This window comes from Manis javanica, chromosome 3 (assembly GCF_040802235.1).
Source record: "Manis javanica isolate MJ-LG chromosome 3, MJ_LKY, whole genome shotgun sequence".
NCBI lineage: Eukaryota > Metazoa > Chordata > Mammalia > Pholidota > Manidae > Manis > Manis javanica.
In genome coordinates this window covers 151,186,614-151,207,596 of record NC_133158.1, presented here as the reverse complement: position 1 = coordinate 151,207,596, position 20,983 = coordinate 151,186,614, and the positions used below count along the sequence as shown (strand labels likewise).

The 20,983-nt window shown below is 35.9% G+C and overlaps 1 protein-coding gene across 1 annotated transcript; it reads left to right on the top strand.

The window, feature by feature from the left end:
- Positions 1-2,524: 2,524 nt before the first annotated feature.
- On the top strand, positions 2,525-20,724 carry SUCNR1 (succinate receptor 1). Its single transcript, XM_017648818.3, has 2 exons — positions 2,525-2,638; positions 8,319-20,724. Exons 1-2 carry the CDS (start codon positions 2,531-2,533, stop codon positions 9,270-9,272), a joined length of 1,062 nt encoding a protein of 353 aa, XP_017504307.2. The 5' UTR covers positions 2,525-2,530; the 3' UTR covers positions 9,273-20,724.
- The last annotated feature ends 259 nt before the right edge of the window (positions 20,725-20,983 follow it).

The following is a 20,983-nucleotide window of genomic DNA, read 5'->3' as shown; positions in this document are numbered from 1 at the left end:
CGCTCTGATTCCTTCCTAGGATAGCAATTTCTTGGTCTGGGAGCATATTAATTAAGACCGCCTGCCCTGCTCTCAGGGTGGGCTGAGTCATTGTCTGTTTGCTTAAGAGTTTGTTAAGAACCTTACTTCTTAACTTCTTGGCTTTTGAAATGCAATCTTATCTTTAAGATGGAATCCTTCCTGTTTTTGATACGTTGCTTATAGCTGGGTTTGCTTGCTAAATCAATTGCCCGGTTACAAATTATTTGATAAGGGCTAGAGGAAGAAAAACAGCATCTGAGTAAAGTTATAAAAAAATAAGCTGGGCCTTTTAACAGGCTAAACTAAATCTCACAGTGGTATGATTTAATTGATACAATGAAGACATGGGCTATGCTGAGGTATTTTCTTATCCGGGGGGATATTCAAATATTCCAGGCTAAATTACTCCTGGCTATTTAGTTTTAACTAATCTCACTGAAGAATGCCTATATTCCTAGTTTGATATTTTTACCCTAGAGAATTAATGTGACTCTGATTTTGCTTAATGTTTAACATGGAGTTTTGGTAGGGTTTTCTTTGCACATTGTTACATTGCTCTGAATGTGATTAACCTGTTTTGCTTTTTTTTTTCTGGAGGCCCTCACCCTACCCTGTCTAAACCCATGGTCCCTGTCTCAACATGAACTTTGTGAGCAGGGCCCGTAACCCTAAATCTGGCCCTGGTTCTGTGCAGTTATCCTTCTGTGAACCCAAAGAAAACCTCAGACTATGAAAAGAACAGAAGTACTGGAGACCTCTTTTATTAAGCCTGCCCCAGAATCACTAGTCTCTGCACTGACAAGTAGTATCCTGAGGCAATGCGACCTTTGGTGAAGTGGAATTTGGGAACAAAGCAAAAGGCTAGGAGGCCCCAGATCTAATTACTTGTTCTGTGAGAAAGGAGAAGTATAAACTGCTTCTCACTTTAAAGGTCCAGAGTGAGATGGTAGTCAGGATGTGGGGAGAAGAAAGAGGAAGAGTGGGGAACTCCCAGCACCCCTGGTGAGGGAATCACCCTTGCCTACCATCAGTGGTGGCAGAAACCTGTGAAATATACCCATGTGCCTTGGTTGTTGGGAGAAGAGCCATATTCATTTATGTTTAAAATTAATAAGCCTGGCACTGATCCTTCAAATGCTTTACTTTTTGCTCTTTTAAAATTATAGGCAAAAATGATATTTTTAGTCTTCTTTCTAAAAGGAGAGAAGAGCTGTATTTCTGAAAAATAGTCACCATTAATTCTTGGACTTTGATTCAATCTGTGGCATATGCCAAAAGTATTGTCATTCCATCTTGTAGGCAGTCAAAAAGCAGAACAGGTTCTTTTAGAATCAAAATATACAGGTTTTAATTCAGATACCTCTCTTGTAGATTCTGTGACCTTGGGAAAGTTAATTAACCTTTCTGAGCCTCAGTTTTTTGAAACTGTAAAATGAGAAAATTTAGAAAATAATAACCTCAGAGGGTTTTAATAAGCATTTAATACATAAAGGTGCTTAGTGTGATACCTGGCCTATCTTAAGAACTTGACAAGTTGTAGAGACATTATTTCATATAAATACATTTATATTTCATGCACATATATATGCTTTTAAGAATGTAATATATATGTGTACTTTAGAAAATATATATACATAAAATAAATTTTGTAAGTAAGTTTTGGGCTCTCATATATTGGAGAAGAGGAAATTATAGCTAGGAACACTGGCTGTAATAGGATTTCTTCTTGGGCTCCTGCCTGTCCCTGCTAACTCACATTCAACTTTCATGGCATTCAGATTAAATTACTATTTCCTGCATAATGAGTTACGTTCTCAACATAAACCCTATGCATCAAATAAGCAGTTCAGGTATTCACCTGAGTATAAATATAATCTAACATCAGAAAAAGCCAGGTGTACTTCCTGTCTCAAGTTGTGGGGATGTGCTTCCAGGTGCTTTGTAAAAAAGTGGTTGGGGCAGAAGAATTGCCATCTATTGAGGTTTTCTTACTTACACACCACCTCACTCCTTAATCCCTAATCACCTGTTGTATTTTTTATGTATCTCTTGATTTTAACTGCAGAAGTTAAAACGGGAAAAAACTGAAGAAGCCCTAGTATCCCATTTGTGAGTGCACACATAGAGTATACATCCAGGCTGGCTTCCAAAATTTCAGTTTTATAGTTCCCTCAAAATTGTTAATAAGAGCTGTTTAGTTATTATATGCCTTATATAGAATTTGCCAAAAATTGTCAATTTGGAAAATTAAGAAAAGGCAGAAGCAATTGTATACCCAACATAAAAAAGTTTGAGTATAAAAATAAACATGAAAATAACAGATGCTTCTCTGTTGTTTTGATAGTGACTAGAAAAAATGTAATAGTAGTTTTATGAAAACTATTTGTGAAATGAGTAATTTGTTTTGTGTCTAAACTTCATAGGAAGCTCCCCTCCTTGAGCTTGACTTGGAGGTTTGATTGAATAAATTATTCCTAGACTTTTGAATTATTAATCTTGGCTGCAAGATATGCAAATCAGACTGCACTATGTTCAGGAGCACAGCACTGGGGCAGAAGTTGTATCAAGTTGCTGGCAAGCAATATTTGTCAAGGGATCAGGTCCTTCCAGTGCAATGGTAAGTCAGAATGCAGCTCACATTGCCCAGGTGTATAAAGTAATGTCAGACCTCCCATTAGTTGGGGGTTTCTTTTAAAGTGGCTTATTTGTAATTAAGGTTTTAAGTTATGTTTAAATGAACTGTCTGAACGACATCTGTAAGTACATGTAGAAGAGCAAAAGAAACTAAGAGGAAGTCATAATTTCTTCTACATTTTTTACCAAATTTAATATCTTGCTGTAATTGCCAAATATTACATTTATTTTCTGAAAGTGGTTTATTATATTTGCTAATGTCTTGGTAACATGTGTTTTAAAAAAGAGTAACTGGATTTACTTAAATAAATATAACAACTTACAGAAAAAGGAGAAGTTCCCAAACCTTTTGAAACAATCAAATGTATTTTCATGTTTAAAAAATAATGTGTTAGAGGGATCTTTAAAGCATTTTAAAAACTAAATTTAGCAGTTATGTTTATAAAAATTACATTATTCAGGAATAAAATTCACTAAAAAAAAATAGAAAATTGCAGAAACCATTGCTATTATATCTTCCAGGACTTGTGTTATAACTGATGAGCTGTTTTTAAAGAAAATCATAAAGACAGAATTTGACATCATACTATCACTTTTTAATAATACTCTGATTCTGGTGTAATTTCTGGAATATATAAAAAATGAAGTCATTAGTGTCAAACTATTGTTATCTTTTCAGTGTGAATATTTTTTTATTTAAATTATTTAATAAAAAAATTACTTTTTATTACCATGTAAATTTGCCTTAAGGAAGGTGCTAAGAATTAAAATTTTATAAATGTTCATTTAATTGTGATAATTATAAGAAAAATCAATTTAAAAGCTAATAAACTGGCAAATGTGTTTTTTAAGTTTCCAAAATGGACATTTAAAAAAGGCTGAATACAAAAGTGAAAGAAACATTATTTCCAAATTAAAAATGAGTACTACTTATCTACTTATGTTAGTAAATTGAATATTGTTTGTAGTTTAATAATTCTTATAGATTTAAATATATTTTGGATATAAAATTAAAGATTTCCCTTTAATTGACAATATCTTATAAAAAAGAAAATTATTAAAAATAATTCATATAACTCAGCTATAACCTGCTTATCATGATTTCTATTTCCTAAAATTTAAAAATAAAACCACTAGAAAGCAGAAGAGAGAATATCAACTTTTTATGAAGGAATTTCCCTTCAACTGGGAATGGGTTTAAAGAATCAGCTCACTTCATCAATTTACACAATTGTGATGGTCACACTGAAAACACACTCAACTACAAATATCACCCAAATTAGAATCTACTACCCTGATGGGTCCTGGTGAGGTTAAATTGGCCTGCAAATATTAGATTTTAGGGGGAAAGTTATTTTAATGAAATAAATGTATTTAAAAAGCAGATTATAAAACATCAAAAGGAACATAATCTCATTTTTGCAAAAATAAGTTCAATTAATATTAAAAAGTAGGGAGGTGCCCAAATATTAGGAGTACCTGGTTTATAGACAATTTCTGTTTCTTCTTTTTGTCTCTGTGTTTTCTGAATGAGTGTTACATAGTAACATGTATTTTAAGAAGCTATTTTTTAAAAAAGAATGAAGCAACCATTCACAAGCCAGACAAATGTGGCAAGTTACTCATTTTACTTATTCCAGTCCTGGTCTTCTCTCTCCCTACTACCTCCCTTAGTCGCCAACCCCAGTGGACTATTTAAAAACAGAATTTGCCATGGCTTCATCTTGGCACCTAAATTGTTGAGTGGCGGTTATTGGTAAGCTTGCTTCTAGTTATACAAGCCTTCTTGGCTGTTTCCCTTTCATGGCAGTCACACCTTTCTGCTGCATATATGTTACTGACAAAAGCCAGCATATTTAAGAACCAAATAAGAGGAGAGATGAGTAATGACTAGAGAGAGGAAATTCAAAATGAAACAAATGAGTTTGTCTTAAAGAAACTTTCTATTGTCTTAATATTCATTTAAGTGTGTGCACCAGCTTTTTGAGTATTCCCAGAATAAAGTTGCCCAGAATGTGCTTTGAGGAACTCCAACATTTAAAACATGGGCAGAAAAGATTAGACTACAAAAGAGTCTACAAAAAGAAAAAGGAGGACAACAGTGAAATTGCCATGTCATAAAAGTCAAGGAAGAGAGTGTTTCCAGAAGTTGCGGAATTGAAAGCAGCTGGAAGAGCTAAAAATAGTAATGGAAAATTACCATTGATCTAAAAATGAAGCCTATTTTTTAAAAAAAGATCATTAACCTTTTTGCAATATTTCTAGATATTTTAATTTTTAATATTATCAAATATGTGCTGATTTGGGGGAAATAATAGGGAGTCCAAATAAACCAGAAGGAGAAAAGATACAATAAAAATGTTCTGGAATCTCATCAATAGAGAAAAAATACTTTGGTATTAATAGAGAAGATATGAGGACTTTCTAGAAGATGCCCTGAACATCCTGCCATTTAATTTCAGAAGTAAATTCCTAATTTTTAAATTAGTTGTTAAAATTGATCTAGAAGTTATATTTAAAAATTTTTAATATGAAATTTATATTTTATATAAATTGGGAACCCACACTGAAACTAAGGTCTGAAAGAAGCATAGCTGATGGAGCCAGGGTCACAGGAGAAAAAGGTGAGTCACTGAAAAGTGAAAAGAGATTCAATGAACTGAGCATCAGGAAAGTTCTCTGTGCATTCAAAATACAGGAATAAAAATAAGCAAGGAGGAGAGGAATGCCAGGTGAGGCTGAAGTGGAGGACAGGAACCAGATCACAGAAGCCTTGAAGTCCCCATTAAGGATTTGCACGTGACTTCTTAGACAGTGGAAAATCAGCTGAATGTTTTGGCTGAGGAGAGTAATATGATAACAATTTTGGCTGTAGTTTTTAAAGATTGTTTAGCTGTTGTGTTGGAGGTAGATTGAAAGGAGGCCAGAGAAGATGTGAGGAGACCATAAGAGGATGCGGCACAGTCCAAGATAAAGATGATGGTGGCTTGTACGAGAGTGGTGATGAGGGAGATAGAGCAATAGTAATGAATTCGAGAAATATCCAAACAAGGTTTGGCAGTTTGTTATTGGAGGTTAGCTATAGATAACTTAAAAGATATTGCTTCGATTTATGAGGTGAGTGCCTGGTAAAGGTTGTAACCATTGACTGAATTAGGTGAAGGTAGAGCAGGATTGGGAAGGAAATTGGAAAGTTCGGTATAGGATTTCTGGATGCAGAGGTGCCTGAGAGAGTTCAGTTAGCAGTACCAAGTATAAATAACTAGAGCTTTTAAGACCAGTCTGAGATAGGATATAAATGTGAGAGTTGATATAAGGACAGTCACTAAAGTCAGAAAATTGGATAAGATCATCGAGGCAAATCTAGATAAAGAAGTAATTCAGTACTGAGATTTGAGGAGCTCAGTACTTGGCCACAGAAGAGCCTGCAAAGAACAGCCAGAGAGAAAGAAGGAAAACTGGGAGGTTGTCATGTCACAAAAGGCAAAGGGAGAGAGTTTCCAGAGGTCATGGTATGAGAAGTCAAGTAAGACTTGTGAACAATGACCACTGGACTGACTAACATGGAGGACATTTTGGTGGAGTGGTGGGTCAGAAGCCAATTTGGAGTAGGCTGAAAAGGTAATAGGGTGTCAGGATGTCAGAACAATTAGCAAAGACAGCTATTTTTGTAAACCAAGCTATGACAAGGAGAGAAACGTGGGAAACCAGCGAGTGTTGTCTATGCCTGCCCCCTTTTTTTAAGAGAAGATGACAGTGTTTAAAAGCTGTAGTTGAGATGGAGAAGATGGTGAGAGACAGGAAAAGGAGAAGATGAATAACATAGGAATCTTGAGAATTTGGGAATGAGTTGGATTTGAAGTAAGCCCAGAGGAACAGATACTCTCTGTTGTCACAGGAAGGAAGGAGGAGAGGACAGGTATAAACACAAGAACCAGAGTGGACACCCAACAGATGGACTCTACCTCAGGGAACTCAGAGGCAAAACTATCTGCTCATGATGAATTGGGCAGTAGGTAGAAGTGGCTTGAAAAAGTTGGAAAAGATATGAAGTTAAGAAACGTAATAAATTGATGGTGATATGAGAGAGCAGTAGAACTGGATTATCTCAGACTTGAACCGATCTGCCCGCTTCTTCAGCAGTTCTGCTGCTGCTGAGGAAGTTTCTATCCAGCTTCATGTAGGCTTGGTCTTTGTGGCAGGTTGCCATGGGAAGACTAGAGGAGAGGCTCAGAGGAATTTAGTATGTCTTAAAATAAGTGATTAAAAATAACTTGCCAAAATATTGAATTTATCAGCTACAATTCCATGAATTATTTTCATAAATAAAACACTGTCAAAATACCAGCCATCTTTAATTGAAGTAAACCACTTGAACGTGACAAAATAGACATGAGTTTTCCAGATGCTTTCATCATAGTAAATTCCCAATGTTTGCACACTTCCCAAAAAAAAGCAGTTCAGGTGCATTTGTTATTTTGTTCTATTTACCAAAAGAGTATATTGAAAGAATTATTTAATTGCAACTAGCACTCAGAGGCTGTAGGATAAGGAAATTTTTAGAAAATTTTATTTTCAACCTTGCTTTTTCCTCATCAGAAATAAGTAGGATTTAATATTTAACAATAGCAATTCTGTGCATTGTAAGAAATTCAAGTTCCTTGAATATCCTAATAACCATAAACAATCTGGCCTCATTGCAAGAAAGTGGCAGATGAGCAAGACATTGTAGGTTTGAATGAATCACATTGCTTATTTTCATGGCCCTTATTTAGAAGGTGCTATGATAGAGGACTTTTACTAGATATAGAACCTCAGCAAGATACTTAATTTCCCAAGCCTCACATGGAAGTAATAATAGCTTCCACCCCATTTTTGGCACTGGTGAATTAAATGAGATAATATACAGTGCCTAGTACATATAAGCTTTCTGTAAACTGTGGCTACTGTTACTATGATTACTAAGATTTTCAGCTTCATTATTTATATTTTAAAAAATGTTCTAAAATGGGATTTGTATTTTACAAATTTAATAGAATAAGCATAATTATTTGACATTATGGAAACAAAACAAAAGCAATTAAAATAGCAAGACTGGAGTTGTAAGACTCCCTGTTTCCTCTTCTAGGTTATAATTCAATTAAATTTAACTCAGTAGAAATTGTCAAACTATGGTATGCTGGAAACCTTGTATGGTACTGGAGACACAAAAATGAATTAAACTCACCTCATTGCATTTTTTCACGGCCTTTTGCTGTTTGTCAAGTCTTCTATGTGCATTTCCACCTCAGGGCATTTGCATGTACTTTTCTGTGTGTCTGGAACTCTCTATCATTATATGACAGGCATTTATTTGTTCATTTCCTAGTTCTTCCTAAGAGACTATAAATTCTTTTGCAATTAGGAACTTTGTTTTATTCCCTGCTGTTATTCCCAGTGCCTAGTACATAGTTTAAAGTACTCAAAAAATATTTGTTAAAATAATATATTATTGACATACATATATGTGAATATGTATGTATACATATACACAATTCTCACTAGTGCAAATTCTCTATAGTTCAACATTTAAGAGTTTCTTTAAAAATAATTATTGTGTTCTTCCCAGCTTTGTCTTTAGTTCTAGTGAGTGTTTTATCCTTATTTTTCTCTCTCTTCTTTAGGAATGGAATGCAACTTGCAAAAACTGGTTGGCAGCAGAGGCTGCCCTGGAAAAGTATTACCTTTCCATTTTTTATGGGATTGAGTTCATTGTGGGAATCCTTGGCAATACTACTGTTGTTTTTGGCTATCTATTCTGTCTGAAGAACTGGAATAGCAGCAACATTTATCTCTTTAACCTCTCTATCTCTGACTTGGCTTTTTTGTGCACTTTTCCCATGTTGATGAGAAGTTATGCCAATGGTAAATGGGTATATGGAGATGTGCTCTGCAAAACCAACCGATACATGCTTCATGCCAACCTCTACACCAGTATTCTCTTCCTCACTTTTATCAGCATTGATCGATACCTGCTCATGAAGTATCCTTTCCGGGAACACCTTCTGCAAAAGAAAGAGTTTGCTATTTTAATCTCTTTGGCCATTTGGGTTTTAGTAACGTTAGAGCTCCTACCCATACTTCCTCTTATAAATCCAGTTATAGCTGGTAATGGCAGCAGCTGTATTGACTATGCAAGCTCTGGGGACCCCAAATACAACCTCATTTATAGCATGTGTCTAACCTTCTCCGGATTCCTCATTCCTCTTTTTGTGATGTGCTTCTTTTATTTCAAGATTGCTCTTTTCCTAAAGCAGAGGAGCAGGCAGCTCACTACCACTTTACCCATCGAAAAGCCTCTCAGCTTAGTCGTCATGGCAGTTGTGATCTTCTCTGTGCTTTTTACGCCCTACCATGTCATGCGCAACGTGAGGATCGCTTCGCGCCTGGGCAGCTGGAAGCAGTCCCGGTGCACTCAGATCATCATCAACTCCTTCTATGTCATGACTCGGCCTTTGGCCTTTCTGAACAGTGCCATCAACCCTGTCTTTTACTTCCTCATGGGAGACCACTTCCGGGAGATGCTGATCAGTAAACTGAGGCACCACTTCACATCCCTCACAACCTTTAGAAGATAAGCTAATGGACTAATGCTTCCTTCTGGGGAAAAGGGAGATGCTTGTGTAGCAGATTGTTTTACACATGCAGCTATAGCCACTTAGCGTTTGATTTAACTCACAGATGTAAATCAGAGAAGGTCACAGACCTGACCCTGTTTTAAAGACATGTTGTGACCAGAGTATGTGAAAAGAAGAGGACAGGAAGTGTTTATTGGTTTCTTCACCTAAGAACTGAAAGGAGCTGACCAGCACTCTCTAATGCTTGGGCATACAAATCCAAAATCCTAGGTGTCGTAAGACCTTTCCAATCAGTGTACAAAGAAGAGAAGATGGATAAAGCAGCATGTTGTTTGCATTTAATCTTTGGTCAAAGTGTAAAACAAACAAACAAACAAAAACACCCCAAACTGTGTTGGTAACATTCTCTATGTTATTCTAATTCTTATGATCTTACAGCTTTCTGTGAGAACTGAATAACAGAAGATTAGATATACACAATTGCATTCTGTTAGAAGTTGTGCTCTTAAACAAATTTAAAGTACAAAGGAACAATGACCAGGAAAGCAATATAATGCATTCAAGGATGTCTATATGATATGTTTTTTATATTGATCATGAATTGGGTCAATTGGTAAGTATAAGTCCTTTTTTGTTGTATGGTTCTTAGTGCAAAGTCATATTAACTGGAAACTAAAATGATGGTTCAAAAAAAGAGAGGCATGTTTGAGCTTGTTCTAAAAGAATGTACATGTAAATGATTTTATCAAAATACAAGAAAGAGATACTAAGGATAGTTGCAAAACTTGTGGAGTTACAGAACACAAAGTGCCTGTCAGGAAATCCAAAGCAAGACAAAACAAAACAAAACAAGAGCACACTGTTTCTAGATAATGGTGCCATCTGGAATTTGATGATCACAACTTGATTGTGAGTGCATGGAAATACAAATTCATTAGCCTTGCTCCTCTTGATTAAATAGTAAAGTTTAAAAAATATTAGCATCATAAAACCAGCAAATAAGAGGAAATGAAATGGGCTAATACCAAATTTGTTGGGTGAACTTTCTCTTTTGGCATCAGACCCCAGAGATTAAGGGACTCAGTCTCAGGAGACAGTCCCCACTGACCTCAAATGCCAAAAAACAGTAGTAGGTCCCAAGGTTACCCACAGTCTCTGTCTGATTTGGCCACAAACCCCCTCCTTGGGTGTCGTTAATGTGCAGATGAACAGCTGAATGAAGAGATACTTACAGTGACGTCTGGGAGAGTCCTGAGCACAGAAGCTCCTGGGTCCGTGGTGCTGGGATGAGTTGCCCTCTGGTATATAGATGTGTTCACCAACCTGGAAACTCTCTGAATCCCCTACTTTTGGGAATTTTTATGGAGGTTTCCTGATGAAGGCATGATCAATTATTAAATCCATTTCCAGGGCCTCTCCCTACTCTGAAGAATGGCGGGGATGGGCAGGCCTAAAAATTGCAAGCTTCTAGTCATGGCTTAGTCTTTCTGGGGATGAGTACCCATCCTGGAATCATTCAGGAGCCCACCCAGGGACACCCTCATTAGAACAAAGATGCTCCTAGTGCCCTTATCACTTAGGAATTTACATGGATTTTAGAAGCCCTATGCCAGGGACAGTGTCAAAAACCAATATATATACTTCCTATTATCTCACAGCAGGTTAGGCAGTAGAATAAGGTATTCGAGATAACACACAAGAGTGATAAGAATTCAAATGCTTAGTTCACTTCAGTGGAGGAAAAATTTTATATGTATACATATATATGTATATATACTTATATGATTTTATATATACACGTATTTTTTTCCTGCTAAACATTTTATATATACATATTTCTTTTCCTCTGCTAAGAGAGTAGTAACCTTGAGCCAAGCATAGTTCCTTCTCACTTCTTTATAGCACTGTCTCCAACTAGATTTATATGTTCAAATTAGTGGGGAAATTCCACTTTGGTCTTGAGAGCAAACTCACTTTCTAACCAGGCTTACTAGTAACAGATTAAGTGCTTTGACTCTCATTTGCAAAGGAATTCCTGTGGCAATACTTTGTCAGAACCCAGAGGGAAAAAAAGTGAGATTGGTCAGGATTCAAGCACCAAATCCTATTCTAAACCATCAGCATAAATAACAGGAATAGCAAACACTTCGGTAGCACTTAAAATGGACCAGGCACAGTTGCTCTAGCAGTTGATATATTTTAACTTTTTCAGCTCTTACCAATCCGTGTGAAGGTTATAGATGGAGAAACCAAGGCATGGAGAGTTTAATAGCTTGCCCAAGATCACACAGGAAGACAGCGGGAGAGCCAGGCTTCAGATACCACACTCTTAACCCTCATGCTGTAGACCACAATTGCATGGAAGTTTATGCACTTTAAGACCATTTTTAGATTCTATCTAAGGATGTTTACTTTATAATTTATCATATGGTTTGATCCCAGTGTCATCTAATAACACAGTTCTAAAGAGGACAATGCTAGGATGGTGCAAGAAGGAGATTTAGAATTAACTGAGTCAGTCTTAACTCTGAGTCACATTCACATTTTATTTACACATGCAGGATGTTGGAGTCATTTATAATCTTGAATTTAATCACATGGCATGGAATCCATGGATAATGTTTTCACAAGATGCAATAGGCTTGAGAGTATGTGGTTTGTCAGAATAGACAATTTCTCTAAATAATGACCACATGTATGATTCTAGGAAGCTGACTTCTTTACTAATGCAGTGTTAAGTCCTACGTGAGTGTGTATCAGTGTTTCCTGAACAGAATCAATGAGTCATGTTCATATTTTGTCTAAATGCTCATAGTTATGGAGAATATTTTGTTAGAGAATTTACTCTTTGGTAACTTTTCATTGAAAGTAGGAATAATATATTCAAATACAAAAATTTCTCTTATTCTATATGTGATTAGATTTATTAACTCTAGCTGTAATTATATTGATTTGACCTATTGATTCCTAAAGACAGCAAATTATAATCCTTTCCATGTCACATTTAAATCTATATAGACCAATACCTGAGACATATAATGTCTGATGTGTGTGTATAGGTCACATAAAGAAAAGCAACAAGGAATGTGCTGTGTAAAATTATTAGCTTTGCCTTGGTAACTCATTAGATCCCCCAGGAGCCTTGCCATATTGGTTTATTATTGTCTCCAGTATACTGTTGAGGAAACAGTCTTTAAGAAATTAAGCAGTGGAACCCTCAATATACCTTTCAAAGTTGATTTCGAAACTTAGATCTGACTCTAAAGAAGCACCAACTATCCAAGACAATCTCTTTTAAAATGAATCCCAAGTGTCCACCCCAAATTTAATCCACTAAAATATAAATGAGAAAACTGTTTACAGACCACTGTGCACTACAAACCACACAGCACTGGAGAGAAGGTGTTTACAAACTGTGAAACATTATTTTTGAGGAGAAAACACTGATAATGGGAGGAGAGATTTTTAATTTTTTTCCCCTCAGAAATGTAGTTTTCTTAATTTAAGATTTAACTTTTAGGAATACAAGAAGTTTGAAATTAATGAAAGCTAATTTCAGAGCTTTCCATCAAAAGTGTAGTAAGTTAAGGCATATGAAAGTGCATGTTTTAAAAGTCTGCATTCAGGCTAACTTGTGGAAAACTAAAATTCTTATCACCAGGGAAAGGATAAGGGATCCATTCTTAGATTTAACAGCAGTTGGTGAAACAGCTGACGTCTCAGCTTGTATTTATTACATAGTACACACTTCCTGTGGTTTTCAATGGATCAAAAACTAAGTAATAAACATTTCGGTGCATTAGAAAACTGGCGTATTCTACAAGATTATGTATAATATACACATAAGAAACTATTATCTCAACTTTAGCTTCAGTTGTGACCACAGCCAGGATAAAGACTTGGCCTGATGAACCGTGGGGCAGGACAGAGTGTATTTTATGTGTATACATAGCCTCCACAGACAGAGAGCTCATCATCAGTGAAAGCAAGTAAACTCAGCCAGTTCTTGTCCAGACAAAGCCTTGACCAGATACGGGAGATGGGTGATTCTGGGTGTGGTACAGTATGGGTCACTCAGATTTTTCTTTTAGCCCAAGTCCCACATATTCACGCCTGAGTTTTGTAGAGAAGTGTCTTTGCTCATAGCTTTGTGAGCAACACCCTCACCCCCACATTACCCAAAACCCCATATAGTGCAAGTTGAAAATAAGAAAGATTATCCCACACTTAACCTTGGGCATCAGGCTGTTTTGAAACTTGGATGATATAATATCCATTGGTTCCCTTAGAACTCACATCAGATCTAAGTGAAAGTACCCATCAAGAGCAAAGTGGCTAGTCAGATGTGTGTTCAGCAATCCCAGCAGGAGGCCATGAAAAAGAATCTGCAACCAGAGAGATAAGTATATACATATTTAATACACTCAATAAGAAAGTAAAGCTCATTTTGCAATCATTCAGTTCCTATGTCATATTTTTCTCATTAAAGCTGGTCTATACCAGGAGATTGAGAACAGAGATGTGCCTTGAGTTCTAAATGCATTCAGAAGAAAAATAAAAATCAGATTAAATATGTAGCGTTATTTGGCAGCTTACCACTTCTACAGCAAATATATTTGTTCAACAAATATTCATCAGATGGCCAGTGTTGGCCAGAAATGTTGTCGTTGGTTAAGCTATTCATCACAAACATTTCCTTCCTTCAATTAGCTCACTGTCTTACAGAGAAAAAGGAATGTGTAAATAGACATGCTCAAAGTGGTCAGGGCAGAAGAAAAGATGTGCCCAAGTTGCTGAAAGTGCATGGAAGAGAGGTGCTTATCTCAGTAGGTTAATGATTTGGAGGTGATGCTATCCTGTTAAGGGCTGGCATGAGGGGTGAGCCAGGCAACAGAGAGATGTAAAGGTTTATGCCTGGAAAGTAGATATTCGCAGGCAAACTCAATAATAAGGGAGCAATTCTTGTTTATGTGGGCATTTTGAGGTGAGACGATCAGTAATGTCTCTCTGGTAGAAGAGACACCACACACACATGCAGTGCTGTCCCGCTTGTCATGCGCTACACATGGGACTATTCAAGAAATCCCAAGGTCAGACTTGAATAGAAGGGTTATTTTAGGAGTTTCATTCATTCTCATCCATTGATTTATTTCTTATCTTTGAGCTTGAATTGATTCCTAGGCTACCTATACAGGGAAGGCTAATTTTCTCTTCAAATATCCTTTCAAGATTTTATAGATATCAGTATCAGTAAAGAGACCCATTTTACAAATATTGGTATCATGCTATTATGGCATCAAATAATTAAGTTAAGGAGGTGGAGAGTGTCACACTTTAGTTGTTTAGAGCAGTGTTTCTCAAGGTACATAAAAAGGGGCCTGAGTTTAGCATCACTTGGAAACCTCTCAAACTATTTTTTCCAAATTTATGAAAATGTTCATGACCCTTCTGAGGTGAAGGAATTGCTTGGAATGTCTGCACATTTTCAAAAGACCTCCAGTAAGCACAACCTCTAAATACTAGATACCCAAATATAAAAATATCTACCCCATTATCAGTTATAACAAATGGCCTTATTTTGTAACTATGGTTTCCTTTGTAGAAGTTACAGGAACAGTATTATATTTATAACATACTCATTCTTTTATTTATCAGGACAGGTGCAATTATCAGTAAAATTTATATTTCTTAGAAGTAGTTTCTAATCTTCCTAATGACTTTTTATAATTGCTTACAAAAAGGAAGATATTTGATTTGGTCTTGTAACTAACTACTCAGGGCTTTAGCATCCATTACTATATTTATAAATTGCATGGCTCAAAATAGTTACTGGGAAATTCTGGGACCTATTTAGATAGTGTTTAAACATTAAAAATATTGTTAAATCAGTCTGACACAAATAAATAGATGCAAATGATACAAGTGAAAGGTCATATCCAGTTTCAAGGTTTACTAATATTTCAAGATTATAGGCAATCAAAGGATGTAGGTGGAGCAGCGAGATCTCTGGAACATCACGAGCACCTCCCAGGTCCATCTTACTCTCACTGGACAAGCTCTCTGACCCAAAGTAACAGGCAAGGTATCTGAGAAAGTTTGCAGGACACTTTAGCATTTAGATTACAATAGACTGATGTGTCATGTCTTATGTAATTAAGCATATGGGACATTTTTACAGGATGCCATGCTCGTAAAACCAGATTCTAGCTTTATTTATCAATATGCTAATCCTAAACTAGGGAATTCTGCTAAAATAATATTCCATAGGTGAGGATTCTCTGACAGATATCATTAGACTGTTTGCCAGTAGGTCTTATTTACCATGTTTAAAAATTAGACCAGGTCATCAAGTAACTTTTTTCTTATTTGATGCCTCCCCAGTCCCTAAACACAAGAGACATGGATCATAGGCAGTGTTTGAAATATTTCCTTCCCAATACATATTAGGTGATTTGAAAAGGAGCTGGGGAGAGTTTTCTGCTGTTATTTTCAAATTCAGTCTCGTACACTCTACTTTAGTCTGTTATAATTTATAAATAGTACCAAAACTGTGTTCATTTATCAACATATTATAAACTTTAGGTACTGAAATAACATGGAATCAAGAGCCAAAGGTTAAATTATTTTCAAACCAGCATTACTTAATTTCCACTGCGCAAAATACTCCCTGACTTTAAATATCATAATTTGTTAGAATATTGCATTATTTTTATAATTGCTTTTATTGTCTTTTAAGGAATTATGATACAGATTCAATGAGTTGGGGAGAAATATCAGTTCTAAATATTTGTTTAGTAATTAGGAAAAGTACTGTTCATAAAATCCTTAAATTTTTTCATCTCACTTTTCACTTTTTTTGAAAGGTATACTGAACTTTCATAGAGTAATGAAGATGAAGCAGATAATATAACTAAAGGGCTTATGGGAGCTTAAAGCACATTATATGTTGTAAATAACATATCTTAAAATTTAGATAAATAAAATGAAGGACCAAATAATCTCTATAATATCACATCATAAAACAAAAATGTGAAGTGATTGGACAATATTGAGAACAGAAGAAAGGAGTTTGTAATTAGGCAGGAATTTGATTACATAAAGTGTAGGTAGGAAAGGGAGGTGAGCATTGCATTTTTTTTGTTGTATTCTATAATTGCAATATGCTGAAAAGATAAATGATCATTTTTTTTCCAAATCACTGAATACTTACTAACTAGGTGATTGCAGATGAATCTTCTTTATATAATTAAATGGTTTTATTGGGAAACATTTGTCATTTACATTTTTAGCATGTATTACTCAAAAGTTTCTCAGAAAGAACAGATACACTTGGTTTGTCATCTGGTCTTTCACAATCCAGAATTACTGAAGAAATCCGTCTTTCCTAAGATGGCATTTAAAACTCTTTTTATACCAAAGGATGTTTAGCAAATATTGGCTCACAACTCCTTGGTTTATTAATAATGATGAAATAACATGGAGTATTTGTTCTTTAGTTATTCTGGAATCTTTAAGTCATTATTTTAGAGCAAAAAGTTAACTTATAAAAACAAACAATAGTAAAATGAACTCTCAACATTCCCATTGTGTAATTTCAATATTTACCAACTCATGGAAGATCTGGTTTTATCTGTATCCTCACTTTTATTATTTTGAAGTAAATGTCATGCATCATACCATTTAATCCATCAATATTACTATTTATCTAAAAGACAAGAACTTACTTTTAAAAGAATTATAAGTATATGGGTTATTTTTCCCATGACTTCACTTGTATTCTATTGTGGAATTATGCATCACTGACCTCTGCCATGTGATTTTGCAGTTCCTCCCCTGTCAACAGAATTTATGTCCCACCTGTGGATATTGAACTTGAACATGAAAATAGGTTGGAATGTTAGTGCTCATCACACCAGCAGAGACTACATGGTGCTTTATGAGTACGTTTGGCCTTTGAGGCACTTGACACACATACTTTATGTTTACCCAGCGGCAACCAAATGCATGTAGAATAGAAAGGATAGATGCTTGTTCTTTTCCTCTATTACCAGTTTTTAAAATCATAAGCTGGTTTCTTATATCCTCCAATATGGAGCTATTAGCTTTTCAAAAACTAACTTATTAGAAACTCGTGGATTTTTTTTTTGTTTAGCTCGAATTGTCCCTTACTTGGTCACTGAGGAATTCCTCAAGTGGGATCCTGAGTACTTTTGGTATGATTTTTTTTGGTGTCTTTGATAGTTGCTTTGCTATTTGGTATGCCCTTCTTGTATGTTTCTTACCACTGGAATCAGCCAGTTTCCCAAGAAACTCTCATTCTCTTTCTTGAGACAAAACATTTCGAACTGGATGCTAATTGTGTGTTTCTTCTAGGTTGCCCACTTTTTCTAGGAATATGCAGTGGACACCATTTTTTAAGATAAAAATATATCATAAGCAAAACAATTTAAGGTAAAATACACCAGACTTGAAATTATCTTCTTTTTCTCATACTAAGAAATCTGGTTTTCAATAACACAAGGAATGATAAATTTATAATATCACATAATTTTCTCATTTGTTTTTTCCAGTGTATATACAAGCTTCAGTATTATCAGTATCAATACTCCTATAAATAATATGATTTCTAAAATTGTTTTAAGGTATGTATTTTTTATTTTGCAGTAGTTGTGTCCTTATCATATACCTACTAAAGATGTATCATCTATTACTATATTTGAAAGTCTGTTTTTAATCCCTACTGCAACGTCTAAAGTTCAGTATTACCACTGCCTTCTCAATGAGGCAGCAAAGTACCAGCGGGGTCTAACATACTGCCCAAGGGAAGGATATGGAAGTTTGATTCCACCCAACCTGATTTCAAAGGGCTCCATCCTGCTCTCATAATAAGCAACAGGGAAGGGAACTTAGCTTCAAGCAAAGAGGGACTCAGCCTGACATATTGGGGAGAGGAGTAAATGGATGCTATTTACAACTACTTGAAAATTTTTCATAAGGAAGAGCAATTAAATTCAATCTGTCATGATTTACAGGCAGAACTTGTCCAGTGGTTAGAAGGGAACTGAGTTAATGTTCAGTTGCAGACAAGAGTAACTTTCTATCCTTTGTCTGAAAATTGGATGGCTTGCCTTCAGAAGTAATGTGTTCCCCATCACTGGCTATGCCCTGTGTTTTAGACATGCTGTAGAGTGTTCATGTCTTAGATGGGCCTGAATGGCCTCTGGGCTCCCTCCTACCTATAATTTTGTGCATCTAGGCTTTCCCTGCCACCTGGCATTACTTTCTTTGGGGATGGCTTGCTCTCTGTTTGCTCTCTTTCTCTCCTGGGAAAACCTGTGTCAGATGTTCATTCACGCTGGTGTATGAACTGGCTGTCCCCCCAAGCAAATCAGCACACATGGACTTGTGAGGTGGCTCTCCCTCCTGGGCTCACTCACACCACCCTGCGCTGCTTCTCATTTAAGCAACTTTGTACCATGTTACTAGATGGCAGCACCTTTTAGGAAGAGTTATTTGCAGTTATGAGAGTTTAGAACTCTAACCTGAAGCAAACACAAAGATGCTGTGAGATTTTAGGCATGAGTTAATTTCTTGTTTTATTTTCCCAACACCACAGAATTTACAACAGGTTAACATTTAGACAATTTATTATATGTAAATCTAGCTCTGAATAGAGAATTCCTTTTCACAGTTACCTTAATAAGACTTGGTGATATTTCTTACCATTTTTCCTTATCATCATTTCTTAGTACTCTGTTATGAATAGTCCGTGCTTAGTCAAGTTAAAGGTTTAGATGTTACACTTCATTAAAAATAGTAAAAGAAAAATAGAGTTCTCATTCCTTCGTAGTGTGATTCCAGAGGCCAGGGTCCTGATGGCCACTTGAAGATGGTGCATAGTGCCACAGACCCTGGTGGCCAGGACAACCATTATCACGATATTGGTCATGCGAAGCGCTAATGCTGCTAAGGCTTTCTGTTTTACTCTTTAATATTCATGGTTTGCCAAAAAATAATGTTAAATAATAATCTGCTGACAAAATCTTTCTTCTTGATTTTCTTTGCTACATTAACTTTTCAAGGTCATAACTAATGACTTTCTCAGGACCCTGAATTTCCTGGATTTGTTTACTTGGGCAACTGAACAGGTTATTTCTACACATATCAGAAAGTTTTAGTAATTAAACCTGTCTCAATTGACAGTGTCAAAGATTATGAATGAAATCGATATAGAATATAAACAATGTGAATATATAAACACATTTCTACCATCTGTGCTCCTAGATAAAGCAATGCCTCAGGCAATGCTATTCAAAGTGGAATACAAATGAAATTTGAATTATATGATGTCTTAGCAACAGATTTTCCTTCTCTGCAAATGCCTTAGTCCAATATTAAAATTAATTTGCATTCTTTAAAAACCAAACAGACTGGCATAGGCAGCAGTGTGTCATTCTAGATGGGAATAAGACATTGCCTCACAATTTGTGATTTATCTTGAATAAACACACACACACACACGCACAGATACATGCCCTCATGAAAAATCAAGAAGTGCTGTTTTTCTTTTTCTTAGTGTAAGCTATCACATATCTTAATTTCTACATCACTACATAAATCCAAACTGTTTACCTTAAAAGTAAAACAGCCAGTTATTTTACCAGCAAGATGGGTTTATTCAGAAATAGCTGAGGATTGCAATTCACAAGATGCAAGCTGTGGCAAACCATGGGCAAGTCCAGAGACCAAAGGAGAGGAATGTTACTTTATGGATAAGAGGAGGAAGTTGAGAGAGCCTGCTCTGAAAGAAAGTCCATTGCAGGAAAGCAAGAGTTCAGGGTGGGACGCTTTCTCATTGGCTGAGTTACGGTATTTTGTTACAGGCACAGTTTGTTGCTGGGCAAGGAGAAATTTTTCCTTCCTCTGCTGGAGCAGTAAACTAGGCTTCTTCCTGTTAGGAATACAAGGTACTTGCCTTCCTTTTGAGTCTGCCATCGACAGGTGTGTTAGAGCATGAGAGCTCCCCCTGCGGGTCTCCTGGCTCCATTTTTAAATGAGGCTTCCTTTATTTAGTTCCACAAAATTAAATCACTTTTTTCACATCCATTAAAAATTCTAGTTTTGGGCAGCACTCCAAGAGAATAGCTAATAATGGATCACAGACATGTGGTTCAGATTCAACACAGAGGGAGATAAATTGCAATTTCAAGGAAAGCTGAGGGGCAGAGGAACTTAGTAAAGTTTAGAAATCAAAGGCAAAAGACTTGATTACGACAGGGAGAATTATCACCTCTGTAAGTATGTCAGCAGTCAGAGAACAGCAGGAGGCCAGACAGCTCCTATGCAAGGTCAGAGGATAGTAACTTCAAATTTTCATGTGGTCGGGATACATACACACAGAATATAGCCAAGGGGGAGTCATAAAACCTCTCTCAGGCTCATATTCCTCATATTAAATAGGGATAATAACACATCTTTGTGGTTCATTATGAAAATTAGGTGAGTAAATGAGTTTCAAGAGCCAGGCACATCATAGAACCTCAGTGATGGTTGCTTTTTCTTACCAAGATCAAACAGAAGCAAAATGAGTCCAAATTGGAGTAGTAACTTATACTTCAGCAACTTAGTGTGGAATATTTTACAGTCTCCAGATTATTCACAACTACTTCTGCTCAAGTCAAACAACAGAGTTGCTCAGAGTACACTGTATT